This window comes from Pan paniscus, chromosome 19, assembly GCF_029289425.2.
Source record: "Pan paniscus chromosome 19, NHGRI_mPanPan1-v2.0_pri, whole genome shotgun sequence".
In the NCBI taxonomy this organism is placed as follows: Eukaryota; Metazoa; Chordata; class Mammalia; order Primates; family Hominidae; genus Pan; species Pan paniscus.
The window spans coordinates 26435395-26451417 of record NC_073268.2 but is presented as its reverse complement, the minus strand read 5'-3'; the positions used below and the strand labels follow the sequence as shown (position 1 = coordinate 26451417).

The 16023-nt window shown below is 54.2% G+C and overlaps 1 protein-coding gene across 6 annotated transcripts in view; it reads left to right on the top strand.

Annotated features, from left to right (window-relative positions):
• The window catches only part of ARHGAP23 (Rho GTPase activating protein 23), a 94267-nt gene extending 79371 nt beyond the window's left edge, over window positions 1–14896 (top strand). For 5 of the 6 annotated variants that reach the window (XM_034942000.3, XM_034941999.3, XM_055102180.2 and 2 more), the window contains 4 exons: window positions 292–333; window positions 921–1017; window positions 3105–3136; window positions 12447–14896. In XM_034942000.3, coding sequence (XP_034797891.2) covers window positions 292–333; window positions 921–1017; window positions 3105–3136; window positions 12447–13475 — 1200 coding nt within the window. In that variant the 3' untranslated portion in view covers window positions 13476–14896. Of the gene's footprint in view, window positions 1–291; window positions 334–920; window positions 1018–1438; window positions 1462–3104; window positions 3137–12446 lie in introns of all 6 variants that reach the window. The other variant, XM_057300369.2, reaches the window with a different exon arrangement.
• Window positions 14897–16023: the final 1127 nt, after the last annotated feature.

Genomic DNA, 16023 nt, shown 5'->3' with positions numbered 1-16023 from the left:
GCTCTCCCTAAGCCTATCTCCTGTCTGAGGTGAATGCTCCCACTCCCTGCCGTGTCTCCTCCCACACTGGGGTCCCACCTTTTCTCTCCCCCAGAGTTTTTCATAGTCTGTGGAGTCAGGTTTTAGGGTCCGTTAAGCTCCCTCTGAGCCCTCTTTTGCAGCCCCGCCAGCCTGGGGTTTGTTGAGAGAGAGGCGCCCCTTGCCGCCTGAGCGGGTCCTCTGGAATGAGCAGGTGGAAGAGACTCTTCTTTCCCATGCTGATTTCATCCCTTCCTTTTGTCTTCTCTGCAGTCAGACTGGTTCTTCAGTGACGAAGAGGACAAGGGAGAGAGAGTAAGTGATGCCGCGGGCTGGGCTGGCATGGGGGCTGGTCTGAGGTGAGCCCCAGTCCTTGGGGGTGGGGCAGGCAGCGGGACTTAAGCCGGGGAAGGTGTCTGTCCTTGAGGCTTCCCTCAAGTCTGATGGAGGAAACACAGACCCTCTCCTCAGGAGCCCCTAGTCTGATAGAGAAGCACAAAGCTTGCCTTCAGGAATCCCCAGTCGAAATGGGGGAGATATAGGCCTTGCTCAGAGGGAACCCAATTCAGGAGTAAAGGCAGCTCCTGCCCTCCAGGCTACTGAGAAGGACTTAGGTTGGAGGAGTTCCAGTCTGGTGCGGGAGACACAGCTCCTGCCCCTAGCTGAAGGGGCCGCTCTGGCCTTCGCGGTTCCGAGGTGTTGAGGAAGGCACAAAACTGTCTAATAGGGGACATGTAGGAATCATCCTCAAGAGCGCCCGGCTGATGAGGGAGACGGTCCCTGCCCCAGTGAGCCCGGTCTGATGGAGGAGACATGGGCTCTGTCATCAGGGCACCCCCCTCTGGGGGGTTGGCAGCCCAGCATCTGAGGGCATGCCAGCTGACCCCTCCTCCTGTTCGCAGACCCCTGTGGGCGACAAGGAGCCTCAGGCAGTGCCCAACATTGAGTACCTCCTGCCCAACATTGGCAGGACAGTGCCCCCTGGCGACCCGGGGTCAGGTGAGCGCAGGGGCCTGGGAGTGGGGAGGCGGGAGGGTGGACACTGCATTCCTGAGGGTCCCAGATGCCTGGCCAGATGCCCAGCTTCCCTGTGCCACCCCAGCGGGGCCCTCCCCTGCCAGCCACCATGGAGATGGGGCTGTTGGGGGCCTTCTCCCTCCCTGGGGAAGTCCAGCTTGCCCCGTGCCCACCTCCTGTCTGCGCAGCTGCCCCGCCCCGGGCAGGGTCGGAGCTTTGTTCCCCCTCTCTCACTGGTTTCTTTCCTCAGCCTTTAATTTCTCGTGGGCTGGCTGTGTCCCTCTGGGCATGTTCCTCTTTTTAATTTTTCTTCCTTTTCTCCTTGCACCCCCGCCTCTCCCTCCTCCTCTCCCCGTGCTCTCCTCCTACCCCCTTCTCTTCTCCTCCCCCTCCCCTCCTCCAGCGGACCTGTTGGAGATTTAAAGGGTACAGTGCGGTGTCGCGGCCTCGGTCACTAACAGTGGCGGGTGATTATAAGAAGGCTGGGTGGGCACAGCGGCAGGCAGAATGTCCCGGACTGTGAGGACCCCACACTGACATGCCAGTTACCCCTGCCTGTTATCCACTTACCCCAGCAGTCCATGCCCCTCCCATTCTAAAGCCCCTTCTCAGGAGGAAGGAGGCACTCACTGGGCCCAGGGCCCTCCCCATTGCCTGGACACCTGGGCATCGAATTGCTGCCCTCCTGCAGTGCCACAGACCCTGCGGCCTCTCTTTGCCGAGTCTCACCACTGCTAGTCATCCAGGCTGGGGACCGACACTCTCTGGAGACCAGCGATGCCACGCCCAGAAGCTTCTCTTCATCTCTAACTCCTGCCTCAGTCACCCCAATGGGCCGCCTCTTCCTGCTTAAGAAACCGGGGCCCTGAGTCCTGTTTGCAGGGCCTGTGGCCCTCTCATGGCAGAGGACAGATGATTTACATGCTCAGAGACAGATGAGGGTCACTCCCTTTGTGGCTGCAGCCACTGACTCCTCCCCCCGCCATGGTTGTCCCTCCCTTTAGTTTTAGCATTTCTGTTCGTCTCTGACAGAGGCACACAGGAGCTCCCTAGTCACCAGAGGCAGGCTCAGGAGGGGCCAGAAGACATGGGGGTGGGACGGCAGAGAGGGACCCCGTGTCTCTTCTAATCACCCGCCGCCCCCCGCGCCCTGTGTGTTGTGTGTGGTCGCCCATCTTGCTTTTCTCACCTTGTGCAGGGGGAGGGGTCCGGAGAGGGGGGCGTCTAACTTGCCTGCCAGAGAGTGTGGATTAACCGCACCTGCCCACTACCCTGTGGGACCCCAGGAGGCCCTTGGACCAACCTGCTCCCTCTTTAGCCTTGGAGGGGACCCACCAGGATGTGTTTCTGGTTCCTTCTCCACCCCAGTGATATTAAAGGAGTGGGACCCAAGTCCCATAGAAATCATGCTTTTAGTCTCCTTCATAACTGGGTGATAACTGGGGACCCTGCCCATGAGGCAGGGTGACCCCAGGTCCGGAGGTGGAACCTATCAAGGCTCTAATCACCAGCCCACTCCACCTCCTGCGTCCCACCCACTTCATTTTTGCCCTTTTATCCATTATTCATGTGGTCCCTCTTCTCTGTTGTGTGCTCGGGGGTGGATGTAGGGCACCCACCTCTCTGTGCACTGTGTGGTCTCCATTTCTCCAGAGCATCTGTGATTTGCTGTGTTTCACTGTGGTGGTTTCCATGGACTGCACCTGATATTTGGCATTTTCTCTCCAGTGCTTCAGAGTAACAGGGACGGGCGGGGAAGGGGAGAGGAACCAGGCTCAAAGACAATGCCCCCCTGCCCTTAGCCATCGGTCAATGAGGGGCCAGTGGCTGGCAGCCTGATGTCACTTCCTGCCTCTAGAAGAAGTGGCAGTTAACATCATTTTCTCCTCCATCCCTCTCCCATAGATGGACATCAGATGTCCATCATACTCCTAGGGCCTGGGGAGATCTCATGTTTCAGAATTCCCTGGTTTCTGAAGCCTTTGAGGAGAGGGAATTGTGTGCGTAAGACTCAGCTTTCTTTTTTCCTGATGCAACTTTCATTTTTTTTTTCTGTCTTTCACCAACAGATTCTACCACCTGTAGTTCAGCCAAGTCCAAGGTACGTATGAAGGCAATTCTGAAGGCTTGATCCCTGTACAAGACAGCCCACTTTGGTTTTTGTTCAAGGGAATTGAGGGAATGGCAGTTGGACCATGGGGAAAGTTGATGGTCCCTGAGAGGGAAGGCAGGAGGTACCGAGTGCCCAAGGTAAGCTGAGAAATTGCTTACCTTGGCAGGTTTGGTGAGGCATCTGCTGTAGTAGAAGGACCTGGCCTGGGAGTTATGTGGCTAGGAGGCAATGTCACTCAGTAGTTAGAAGCACAGACTCTGGAGTCAGACAGTCCTGGGTTTGAGTTCTGGCTCCACCATTTAGTAGTTTGGGACATTGGGCAAGTTACTTAACCACTTTCTGATCCTTAGCTTCCTCATCTATAAAATGGGAATATCAGTAAATCTGTGGGGTGCTATAATAAATAAAACAGATATCCTTTAAGGTCTTTGGAGAGCCTAAAGCAAGCAGAAGGAAATAAAGAGAGGAGCAGAAATCCATGAAATTGAAAACAGTTGAAAAAAAGCAATGAAACCAAAAGCTGGTTCTTTGAAAAAAAATCAGTGAAATTGATAAACCTCTAGCCAGACTAACAGAATAAAAAGAAAGATGGCACAGATTATCAGTATCAGGGATGAAAGAGGGACATCACTACAGACCCCTAAGTTATTTTTTATTTTTTATTTATTTATTTTTTTTGAGACGGAGTCTTGCTGTGTCACCCAGGCTGGAGTGCAGTGGCACCACCTTGGCTCACTGCAAGCTCCGCCTCCCAGGTTCACACCATTCTCCTGCCTCAGCCTCCCGAGTAGCTGGGACTACAGGCGCCCACCATCACGTCCAGCTAATTTTTTGTATTTTTAGTGGAGACGGGGTTTCACCAGGTTAGCCAGGATGGTCTTGATCTCCTGACCTCGTGATCCGCCCCCCTTGGCCTCCCAAAGTGCTGGGATTACAGGCGTGAGTCACCGCGCCTGGCTATAGACCCCTAAGTAATTGAATTTATGGGCATAAAGTTGCCCATAAATTCAATAACTTAGATGAAATAGACCAATTCTTTGAAAGATTCAGACTGCCAAAACTCACTTAAGAAAAAATAGATAACCTGAATAGTCCTATACCTCCTAAGGAAATTGAATATGTAATTTAAAATCCCCCAACAATGAAAACTTCAGGACCAGATGGTTTCACTGTTAAATTCTACCAAATATTTAAGGAATTTTTTAAATTTTTAAACAATTTACTTTAATAATTTTAAAATATTCTAAATAGAAAATAGTATAATTTTAAATATTGATATATTTAAATAGTTATTTAAATATTTGAATTATTCAAATGTTATTTAAATAGTTATTTAAGAAATAATACCAATTCTCCACTATCTCTTTTGGAAGATAAAAGAGGGTGGCTGGGCACCATGGCTCACGCCTGTAATCCTAGCACTTTGGGAGGCTGAGGTCGGATCTTGAGATCAAGAGTTAAAGACCAGCCTGGCCAACATGGTGAAACCCCATCTCTACTAAAAATACAAAAAAATTAGCTGGGTGTGGTGGCATGCACCTGTAATCCCAGCTACTCAGGAGGCTGAGGCAGGATAATTGCTTGAACCTGGGAAGAGGAGGTTGCAGTGAGCCGAGGTCGTGCCACTGCACTCCAGTCTGGGCGACAGAGCGAGACTCCGTCTCAAAAAAAAGAAAGGAAAATAGAAGAGGAGGAAACACTTTCCAACTCATTTATGAGGCCAGCATTACCCTGATACCAAAACCTAACAATGCTTTTGAAAAAGATAGGGCTAATTCATTTGATAATACCACAAATACTTGTTGAACGTCTACTTTATATCAGTACTGTGCTGGGTACTGAAAATATAAATAATGAGCCAAACAGATATGTTCCTGCCCTCACAAAGCTTATCTTCTAATGAGAGACAGACACTAAGCTTATGAAGAAATAGACTATCTGTCTGGCAGGTTTGGAGGCACAGTGGAGGCAGAAACCAGATGGAATTAGCTAATAAAGTGAGGGAGGGAAAAGCGCATACATAGACCACTCTTGTGAGAAGTCCGATTGTGAAGAGATATTTACAGAACAAAAATGGAAAAATATGTGGCTTGAGGGAAACTTTCATTAAAAGATGAAAGCAGCCAGGCATGGTGGCTCACGCCTGTAATCCCAACACATTTGGAGGCCGAGGCAGGAGGATCCCTTGAGCCCAGGAGTCCGAGACCAGCCTGGACAACATAGTGAGTCCTCAACTCTACAAAAAATGCAAAAATTAACCAGGCATGGTGGGGCATGCCTGTAGTCCCAGCTACTTGGGAGGCTGAGGCAGGAAGATCATTTGAGCTTGGGAGGTTGAGGCTGCAGTGATGAGCCATGATCATGCCACTGCACTCCAGCCTGGGCAACAGAGCAAGATCCTATCTCAAAAACAAACAAACAAAAAAAGACGAAAGCACAAATTTACTTGCCAGTGGGAATGATCCAGGTGAGAGACAGAGAGAGAGAGGAAGAGCTGGGCCCAGAGCCCGTGAAGCAGCAGTAGACTGTGCTCCTAGCAGATGCATCCCCAGGTGTAGTAGGAAGAGAGGGAGGTGGCAGGGGCACACTAGCAGGCAGTGTTGGCAGCAGGTCATTGGGGTCACTCCCAGCTGATGGCTCTTTCCTCAGCGAAGTGGAAGGTGAAGACCTCTGCTGGGCGTGAAGGTGGCAGGGAAAGTCTGAGCAGAGTGAAGGAAGTCTGAAATGGGTCCCATGAAGCAAGGCAGATTTCCTGAAGGGGCCGAGAAGCATCATGGGCAGGCCGAGGCCTCTGAAGGCTGCGGCCCCTTCTCGAGAGCCAGCACTTTGCCCAGCAGCCGTGCCCCGCCCCTTTGGGCCTGGCTTCTCCACAGTCCCCGGAGAGCCCCTTCTGAGTCCCTTCTGGCCAGAAGATGTCCTCATTTGCTTCCTGTGACCCCACCGTGTCTCCAGTGGACTCAACACTGACCTCCCCAGAGCTCACAGGCCACTGCCTCCCTGAAGCCTCCTGGCTTGAAATTCCTTCCTCCTGAGACGCTAGCAGTTACCGCTTCCCAGTCTGGGCCTGCCTGACTCCTGCATTAACCTGGGAACTCCTGCAGGAGGCCTTCTCAATCACAGGGCCTTGAACAATAGAATGTGCTTTTCAGAGAGTACGTCTTTACTGTAAACTGACTCAGAGACTTCACTGTGACCCAGTGAGTTCATCACAATCACTAGCATGAGATGAAAGAGGAGGGAATGCACATTTACTGAGCGCCTACTAGGTGCCAGCCAGTATGCAGATAACTTTTCACGAACATCGGTTTCATTTCATTTTTACGGAAGACCCTTGAATTTTGTACCATCCCCATTTTACAGATGTGGGGAACCAAGGCTCAGAGAACTTAAGTAACTAGAAGTTTGGGCATATTCTTGGGCCTCAGGCAGGGGAGCTGGTTAGGTGGCCTCCTTCCTTGGTTGGTGCTCTGGTATCTGAGTTCTGATCCTCTGTTCTCAGGCTCTGAGTGTTTCTTGATTTTCTGGCACAGGGACTGGCTCTGTCCTGAGCCTGAGCTGAAACCAACCGGCCAAGCCTCTAAGAAACGGAGGCACAGACGAGGCTGCCGGTCTATGAAGTACAGCGATAGGAATAACTGTTGCAGGGACAGGGACGTTGAGTTGTGTGTGCCGCAGTGGTCTCAGTCTCATCTACTGGGGAGACCAGGAATCGGAGTCAGGGAAGCAGGAGGCATCAGGCATCTGAGAGCCTGCGGCCTCCTGTCCCGGCTGTAAGGAAGGGGCTGCCTCGGGCACCAGGGCCTGGCCTCCCGCCAGGCTGTGAGCTCTGAGGGTGGGCACAAATCCTGCAAGTGCCGGACACTCACGACTGCCAGCCTCTGTCTCTCTTGCCTGACTCTAAAACCCAGGTCCGTGATGGTCAAACTGTGTTCCCTGGAGCCACCATGGGGTTGTGACCACCAACAGGTGTATGACAGGACCAAGCGTGCAGGGATCCAAGCTCCCACGGCCTCCATCTGAGCCACTCTTGGTTCTGTCTCACATTGCTGGGTTTCTAGGGAGGATTCGATTTGGACAGAGTGCTCCCAAGCTCATCAGAAACCATTGTTCTAGATGTGACAGTCCTGTCTGTAGACGTTCTCCAGGCTGTGTCCAGGACACCCAGGCGGCGTCGGTGCCCCAAGTTACAGCCACATTCTGATCTCGCCTCCCTGTGTGGATGGTTTAGGCTGTCCCGGGTAGGAGTGTGGCCAGGCACACATGGCAGTCTCTCAGCTCCGTGGTGGGTGGAGTGGAGTTGTTCATTACTCAGAAGGCTCCCTTATCATCTTTTTTTTTTTTTTTTTTTTTGAGACAGGTCTCGCTCTGTCACCCAGGCTGGAGTGCAGTGGCCTGAACACAGCTCACTGCAGCCTCTAACTGCTGTGCTCAAGTGATCCTCCTGCTTCAACCTCCTGAGTTAGCTGGACTACAGGCACACACCACCACTCCTGCCTAATGTTTTTGTATTTTTTTGTAGAAATGGGGTCTTCTTTGTGTAGGCTGTTCTTGAATTCCTGGCTTCAATGGATCCTGCTGCCTCGGCCTCCCAAAGTGCTGAGATTACAGGCATGAGCCACGGCACCCCACTCTCGTTATCATCTTAATTCCAAGTTCTTGAGGAAGGGGACCACTTTTGTCTTCTCTGGTGGCCCCTCGCCTACTGCTTAGCTTTCTTTACAGCCTGCAATAATCCCCGAGCACCCCCACTGGTACAGGGAGAAGTCTAGCTCCTGACCAGGCTCTGATTTCCCCGGCCCTGCCCTATTCAAGTTCCTCAAATTCCTTGACCCCAACCCTTGCCCCATAAGAAACCTCCCCATGACCCTGACCCTGACAGAGAACTGGCTGTGAAAATTTTTGCATTGACAACAGATATTGGAATGCAGGGATTCCCTATCTACTTCAGGCACCTTCAAGAATCAGAGGAGGCCAAGCATGGTGGCTCATGCCTGTAATCCCAGCACTTTGGGAGGCCAGGGTGGGGAGATCACTTGAGGCCAGGAATTTGAGACCAGCCTGGCCAATATGGCAAAACCCCATCTCTACTAAAAATACAAAATTAGCTGGAGGGGGTGGTGCACGCCTGTAATCCCAGCTACTCAGGCGGCTGAGGCAGGAGAATCGCTTGAACTGGGGAGGCGGAGGTTGCAGTGGGCCAAGATTGCACCATTGCATTCCCAGCCTTGGCAATAGAGTGAGACTCCGTCTCCAAAAAAAAAAAAAAAAAAAAAGAAATAAGGAAAGTTATGCACTCTTGCTCCAGAAAGACACCTATCTACACAAATCCTGTGGCAAGTTCAAGGAGTTTATGGACCCCCAAAGCCTACCCAGGGACTCCAGTTAACAGTGCCTTCTCCAGAGTATTCCGGCTGGTAATTAGCTTGTTTGGCAGAAGGTGTCAGTCTAGCTGTCAATAATGCCTTTGGTCATCGCTGATTCCTAAGTTTAAAGTATTCAACAATATGAATAGTTACAATTTATTGAGCATTTGCTGTGTTACTGTGCTTAGAATTACTAATCCTCACAAATGCCCTGTGAGTTAGAGATAGAATTGTCCTTATTTTGCAGTTGAAGAAACAGAGGCCAGAAGAGCTTCTGTAACTTGCCCCAGGTCTCACAACCAGCAAGTCACCTGCTCCAGAGCCTCCCCTGTGAGACAGAACCCGTTAGGAGATGAGGCCTGCCCTGGGTGACCCTGCCCGGCTATGAGATTAGAGCTTGAGGGCAGGGTGTGTATAAAGTCATCTCAGGCTGCTGTAATAAAATGCCATAGCTAGGTGCCTCAGACAACAGAAATTGATTTTCTCACAGTTCTACAGGTTAGAAGTCCAAGATCAAGGTGCCAGTGTGGCTCATTTCTGGTGAGGGTTCCCTGCCTGTCTTGTAGATGGTAGATGGCCACCTTCTCACACTGTGTACTTACAAGGCAAGGCAGAAAGAAAAGAGAGCGCAAGAGAGCCCAAGCCCTTTGGTGTCCCTTCTAATAAGGGCACTAATCCCATCAAAAGGTCCCACCTTCACCTAAACCTAATTATCTCTCAAAGGCTCCACCTCCAAACTGGGGGTTAGGGCTTCCACATGTGAGTTTGGGAGGTACACGATTTAGTCCATAGCAGTGAGTGAAACCAGCTGATGACTGGCTGGTGGAACTGGGCTCATTTCTGTCTGGGTCTCTGAGCACTGCACTGGCCAGGTTTGTAAGCCCACTCCACAGCCATGTGCTTGACACCTGGCAGGTGCTCCGTGTGTGTCGGATGAATACACTGGACAAAAGAAAAAAAGGCTGTGGGCGCGGTGGCTGATGCCTGTAATAATCCCAGCACTTTGGAAGGCCAAGGTGGGAGGATCACTTGAGGCCAGGAGTTCAAGACCAGCCTAGCCAACACGGTGAAACCCGTCTCTACTAAAAATACAAAAATTAGCCAGGTGTGGTGGTGCATGCCTGTAATCCCAGCTACTCGGGAGGCTGAGTCATGAGAATTGCTTGAACCCGGGAGGCAGAGGTTACAGTGAACCGAGATTGCGCCACCTACACTCCAGCCTGGGTGACAGAGGGAGACTCCGTCTCAAAATAATAATAATAATAAATAATAATAATTAATAATAATAATGCTCTAGCCTGGTGCAAGCGTCCCCTGTAAGCTCTGCATGGAGCCCCTGCCTGCACCTGGACACCTCTGGTGACAGAGACCTCCATCATAAGATTGCTGTGACAGGGAGAAAGTTCATTATAGTGACCTACATCCAGGTCCTTGTCACTTCCGTCCATTGCTCCTCCTGGCCCCCTGCTTTCCTGCAGTATATCCTGGATTAACTCCCTGATCATTCTGTGAATCTGCTGACCTCTGCATTCCTTGGAAGAGAAATCAGTCTGATCTCGTTGCTTCTGGAACCAGCTGGGATGAGAGGGTAGTTTGATCAGGTGATCCAAGCAGCCTCTTAAGTCTCTCAGAGAGCACTGGCCAGGAAAGAAAGCAGTACTGGCCACCATATGCTCCAGGCTGATCCTAGCAGTGCAACCACATTGCACAACTCCAGGGGGTGCCTTCTGGTGTTGTGCATTGTGGGCAACCATGGCCCAGGAGCCACATGCCTGTGACTCCTGAGTCCCTGACATGCTCTGGTTTTCTCAGAACTAATTAATGTGAGAGCGAGGACAGTGGCTGCAGTGGCCACAAGAGGCATCTGGGTCTCCATTCATTATTACACCATGGCTGAAACAAGAGGTGGTCTGTGAGGAGGGGTTGAAAGGGCAGCGTGACCTTGTCAGGTCATTCCAGCCCAAGACAGGAGGAACCAGTCCCAGCGTCTGCTTCTACAAGGCTTCCTGTGTTAAGGGGACTTCATTCACCAATTGTTTGTTCATTTCATGTTTATTGAGCACCTGTTATGTGCCATGCAGAAACAACCAAGTCACAGCCTTTGCTCTTAAGGAGCTCAGAGTTCGATGAGGCTGATGTGAGAAGAGCTAGGAGCATAGTGAGATGACAGGAACATAGAGAAGTGATCTCCCATCTCAGGCAAAGGGAGGGCTGGGAAGTTGCTGTACAGAGGAAGCCATGTTCGAGCTGGGCCTTGTAGGGTGAGTAGGAGCTCATCCAGCAAATAGGGCAGGGGGACATTAAGGGCTGGCAGCAATGTAACAGTGTAGGTCACATCAAAGGAAGGGTTAGTAGGGCTGTATTTCCACAGTGAGGGCTGTGTTGGGGTTGGGGTCAGGGCAGAGCAGCGCAGTAGGCTGGGAAAGTTGGGGCTGGGTTGTGAAGAGCCCCATGTGCTGAACTGGGGAACTTGTGCTTTATCCTGGTGGGTGCTGGGGCATGCAAGCTTCTGAGCAAAGCTGGGTGAGGATCAGATTCCTGCTTCAGAATGGTGGCTCTGGAGGAGAGACCCGGGCTGGGGCAAGGGTGGAGGCAGGAAACCCTATTAGGAGGGGCAGGAGGGCCCAGCGAGGGCAGAATGAGGGCCTGCCGGAGGAGGAGGAGGAGGAGGAGGAGGAGGAGTTGGCTTTGGGAGCCATTTCAAAAGAATCCAGGACTTGGCTGTGGGTGGAGGAGAGAGGGAGGAGTCACAAGACCGCCCTAAGGTGAGCAGTGTGAATGGAGGCAGTTTGGGGCAGGGGTAGGTAGGATGCTGTGGTTCCGGATAGGTGAGTTTTAAGAGCCTACAGACACCCAGGTAGAAATGGATTCTCAATGGGAAGAAGAGTCCCGGAGCTCAAGTGAGTGTGGTGTTGGACAGGGAGGCCTGGATAGCAGTGCTGCTTGGGAATGGTATTTTCTAGGGAACACGAACAGAGAAGGCAAAGGGGCCAAAAACAGTCCTGGGAACACTGAGTCTTAGTGGGGAAGGCAGAGGCGGGGCGGGGGGCGGGCAAGAAGAACCTCCCAAGAGGCAGAGGAGAGGCCAGAAGGGCGGATGAAAACCAGCTTCCAGAAGGCCATGGCCGGCAGCATGGGCCCTCCTGGGAAAGTGTGAAAGGCCAAGGCCCCAAAACACCACAGGGTGTAGCAGTGAGGGCTGGTTCAGGTGAGAACAGCGGCATGAAGTTGCCCAACTTGGGGTTGGAAATCACAGTTTGGGAGCGGCTCCAATCCAAACCATGACACCATACGGGATCTTTCAGCCACTTGCAGGGGCGGAGCTGGCGGCGGGATTGACCTGGGATTGGGGATTAGCGGGGTGGGGAGCTGGTGGGGTCCGGCGGAAAGGGGAGGACGTGAACTTGGGCGGGTTGCCCTGGAGAGGCCTGTAGATGCTGGGCAGGTGGGAAGGCAGGTTTCCAGGTGGCGGCGGGTGGAGAGGAGGTGGGGGACTTGTGGTCAGAGAGCGCCCCTGCCGGGGATTTGGGGATCAGCATGCAGGAAGCTCTGGTGATGACACCCCAGGGGCGTGTGTGAAACGGATTCAGGCTGCCAAGCGTTATTCACTGTGGAGAGACTGTCATCACCAGAGCCGTGTCTAAAGGATTTAGCCAGGGCTGGATACGGAAAACAGAATGGAAGGGGGCTTTGGGAGACCAGCCCACCTCACAAGAAAGAGCTGAGAGCCTAGATTTGGGCCAGCGGGGGTAGTCTCTGGACGGAGGGCGGCACGGGGCTGGAGGAGGAGCGTTTTATGATGCGGCCGTGGGTGCTGGCCTTGGCTGGGGCTTGTGGCGACTGGGTGCCGTGACGTGGGGGTGGACCGGGTAGAGCGGGGTCGGCAGGGGGCCGAGTCCGGGCGCCCCCCGCATCCTGACCTGTCTCCCACACAGGGTTCGTGGGCCCCCAAGAAGGAGCCGTACGCCCGGGAGATGCTGGCGATCTCCTTCATCTCGGCCGTCAACCGCAAGCGCAAGAAGCGGCGGGAGGCGCGGGGGCTGGGCAGCAGCACCGACGACGACTCGGAGCAGGAGGCGCACAAGCCTGGGGCGGGGGCCACAGCGCCGGGGACTCAGGAGCGGCCGCAGGGGCCGCTGCCTGGCGCCGTCGCCCCCGATGCCCCCGGACGTCTCAGTCCCCCGGCGGCGCCGGAGGAGCGGCCGGCCGCGGACACGCGCTCCATTGTGTCGGGCTACTCCACCCTGTCCACCATGGACCGCAGCGTGTGCTCGGGCGCTAGCGGTCGGCGGGCAGGCGCGGGGGACGAGGCGGACGACGAGCGTAGCGAGCTGAGCCACGTGGAGACGGACACTGAGGGCGCGGCGGGCGCGGGGCCTGGGGGGCGCCTGACGCGCCGGCCGTCCTTCAGCTCGCACCACCTCATGCCCTGCGACACTCTGGCGCGCCGCCGCCTGGCCCGGGGCCGCCCAGACGGCGAGGGCGCGGGCCGGGGTGGTCCCCGCGCCCCGGAGCCGCCCGGCTCGGCGTCGTCCAGCAGCCAGGAGTCGCTGCGGCCCCCGGCGGCGGCGCTGGCCTCGCGGCCCTCGCGCATGGAGGCGCTGCGGCTAAGGCTTCGCGGCACGGCGGACGACATGCTCGCCGTGCGCCTGCGGCGGCCGCTGTCGCCCGAGACCCGGCGGCGCCGGAGCAGCTGGCGCCGCCACACCGTGGTGGTGCAGAGCCCGCTGACTGACCTCAACTTCAACGAGTGGAAGGAGCTGGGCGGAGGGGGCCCCCCGGAGCCTGCGGGCGCGCGGGCGCACAGTGACAACAAGGACTCCGGACTCAGCAGCCTGGAGTCCACCAAGGCGCGGGCCCCGTCGTCCGCTGCCTCGCAGCCGCCCGCGCCCGGGGACACGGGGTCCCTGCAGAGCCAGCCCCCGCGCCGCTCGGCCGCCTCCCGCCTGCATCAGTGTCTGTGATCCCCACCTCCCACGCCGCTCGGGCGCCACCCCTCCCTAGAGCCCCTTGGGAACCAGGAGGCTTCACCAGCCTGCACCTCCTCTTCTGTTGCCCCTGGGTGCATGGTGGGGGTGGAGGGCGCAGCAGGCAGTGTCTCTAGTTGGTGTGCTGGAACTGGCAGGGCAGAGGAGAAGGCTGGGGCCGGACTAAGTGAATGGAAGGGGGTTCCAGAGGTGATGAGCAGAAGAGGAGGGGGCGTGGGCTGCTGGGGTCTGTGTCCCTGCACACATGCGCCCGATAGGTCCTTCTGAGCCTTTCTGTGGCTGCACTTGGGGACCCTTGTGGACCATGGGGTGTGGCTAGGGAACCCCTGAGTTTCAGACTAAAGGAAAGATCCTGGGTGATGCTGGCTTTTTGCTTCTTTCTTCTGCCCTCCCACCTCAGCTTGTAAGTGGGGATGTGTGTATGTCTGGGGAGAGGAGTTGTAGGGTGCGTATGTCCATGGGGGGAGGGGCTTGTGTGGGCGAGTGTGTGCAGTCATTGTCCCAAGGTGTTTCCAGTAGCGACTTCTGTCCCCCTACCCCCACCCTGGTCCCCACTTTGCGCCCCAGGGCTCCCTGCCTTTGGTGCACACAGGATCCTGCCCGCCCCCCTTGCCAGAGCCAGAGAAGGGGGTTGGGGCCATTCCAAGGAGGCAGGACTGAAACCCTCACCAGGGTTACTCCCCAACATCCTTTTGCCTGAGTCACCCTCTAAGCGCTTTAACCACGGGCAGCTGCCTGTTCCCCAGACAGTTTTGGGGGGGGGGTCCAGGGTCCCCCTTGCTGGTACCTCCCTCACCCCTCTTTTTGTTTTTCCATCTGTGCCTGTTCCTTCCACAGCCCAGGCACACAGAAGCCCACCTTCTTCCCCTTAGGAGGAGGGATAGTCAACACCCCTGCTGTCTTTCTGTCACTCACACACTGATTTATGGGGTCTGAGCTGGGCTGTTCCTGCAGGATGGACAGGACCCAGCGCCCTCTTCTCCCCACAGGCTGTAAATAGACTTCCAATCACTAGGCCAGCCCCCACACACCCACACTCATTCCAGGGAAGCCCAGGTAGGTGGTGAACCCGCTGCCACGTCTATCAGTCCTCTTGTTTTATGCAAAGATTTACTGTAAAGTAGATTTCTTTCCCTCCCTCCCCCATTCTTTTATTGTAAATATTGTCTCTAAATGTGTAACATATTATAAAGAATTTATAAGGATTTTTAAAGATGTTTTGCTCATTTACATAAGTGTTGTAACAGTGTTGGACAAAGCCTTCCACCCCATGTCCGCATGGCTCCTTTCACTGTGTCCTTGACACACCTCTCTGGCAACAGCTAAAATTTCCTGCTTCTGAAAAGTCCTGTCTTAAAAGTACAGTCTATATCTTGGAAATAAATGGCTTTCCTCAAGGCATGAGTCAGCTGTCTCACTTGTTTTGGAGGGAAAGGGCCAGAGTGGGGCTGGGAGACAGGAGAGGTACCTGGCCCAGGGAAGGAGGGCGATGGGGACTGGACCAAGGGGTGGCAGGGCGGAGGCAGACTTCTTCCTGGTGACCTTTTTGTAAGTGTCCTGGGGGACTGGTCAATGACACAGGGACAGATATGAGTTGGAAGAGTGGGTGGCCCTCATTGCTGTGCGAGGTTTCCAGGCACCTGCTCTCTATTCCTACAGAGCCCAGGCAGGTGCATAGGCACCTTCTCAGGCCTACCTGGAGCTTCACAATGGTTCCAGCAGTCCTGCCCCGCAGACAGGAGGCTTGGGCCAGCTGTCGTAGGCACTCCAGGCCCAGATAATATTGCAAAAGGACAGAATGGGTTTTGCCGGTTGTCCCCTTCACATGTGTAAGCTTACAACATGGGGTGGGCATCCTTCTGTGCCGGCGGTTGCTTTGTAGTTGCCCCAGCCAGTTTACAGGCTGCCTCTGCTGAGCCTCGCAGCTTTCTGTAGGAAGACCAGGTGACAGTCATTAAAGGGAATCTAGGGAGGGCTGGGGCAGTGGCTCACGTCTGTAATCCCAGCACTTTGGGAGGCCAAGGCGGGAGCCCAGGAATTTAAGACCAGCCTGGGCAACATAGTATAGTCCCTTCCCCTCCTCTATTAAATATATATATATATATATATATATATATTTAAATCTGTATATATATAAAGAGAATCTAGGGAGGAGCCCAGGAGCTGGGAAGAGCTCAGTTGCTCACTGAATCCTATGCCCCACCCTCCCAAGTTGTTTCTGTTGGGCAAATGAGCTTATAGCATTGTAGGCTCTGCCAGCTCCAAGGGCTTTACACGTCTTATTATTTTTTTTATTTTTATTTTTTTTGAGACCGAGTTTCGCTCTTGTTGCCCAGGCTGGATCTCGGCTCACTGCAACCTCCACCTCCCAGGTTCAAGTGATTCTCGTGCCTCAGCCTCCTAAGTAGCTGGGATTATAGGCATGCGCCACCACACCAGGCTAATTTTGTATTTTTAGTAGAGATGGGGTTTCTCCACGTTAGTCAGGCTGGTCTCGAACTCCTGACCTCAGGTGATCCGCCCA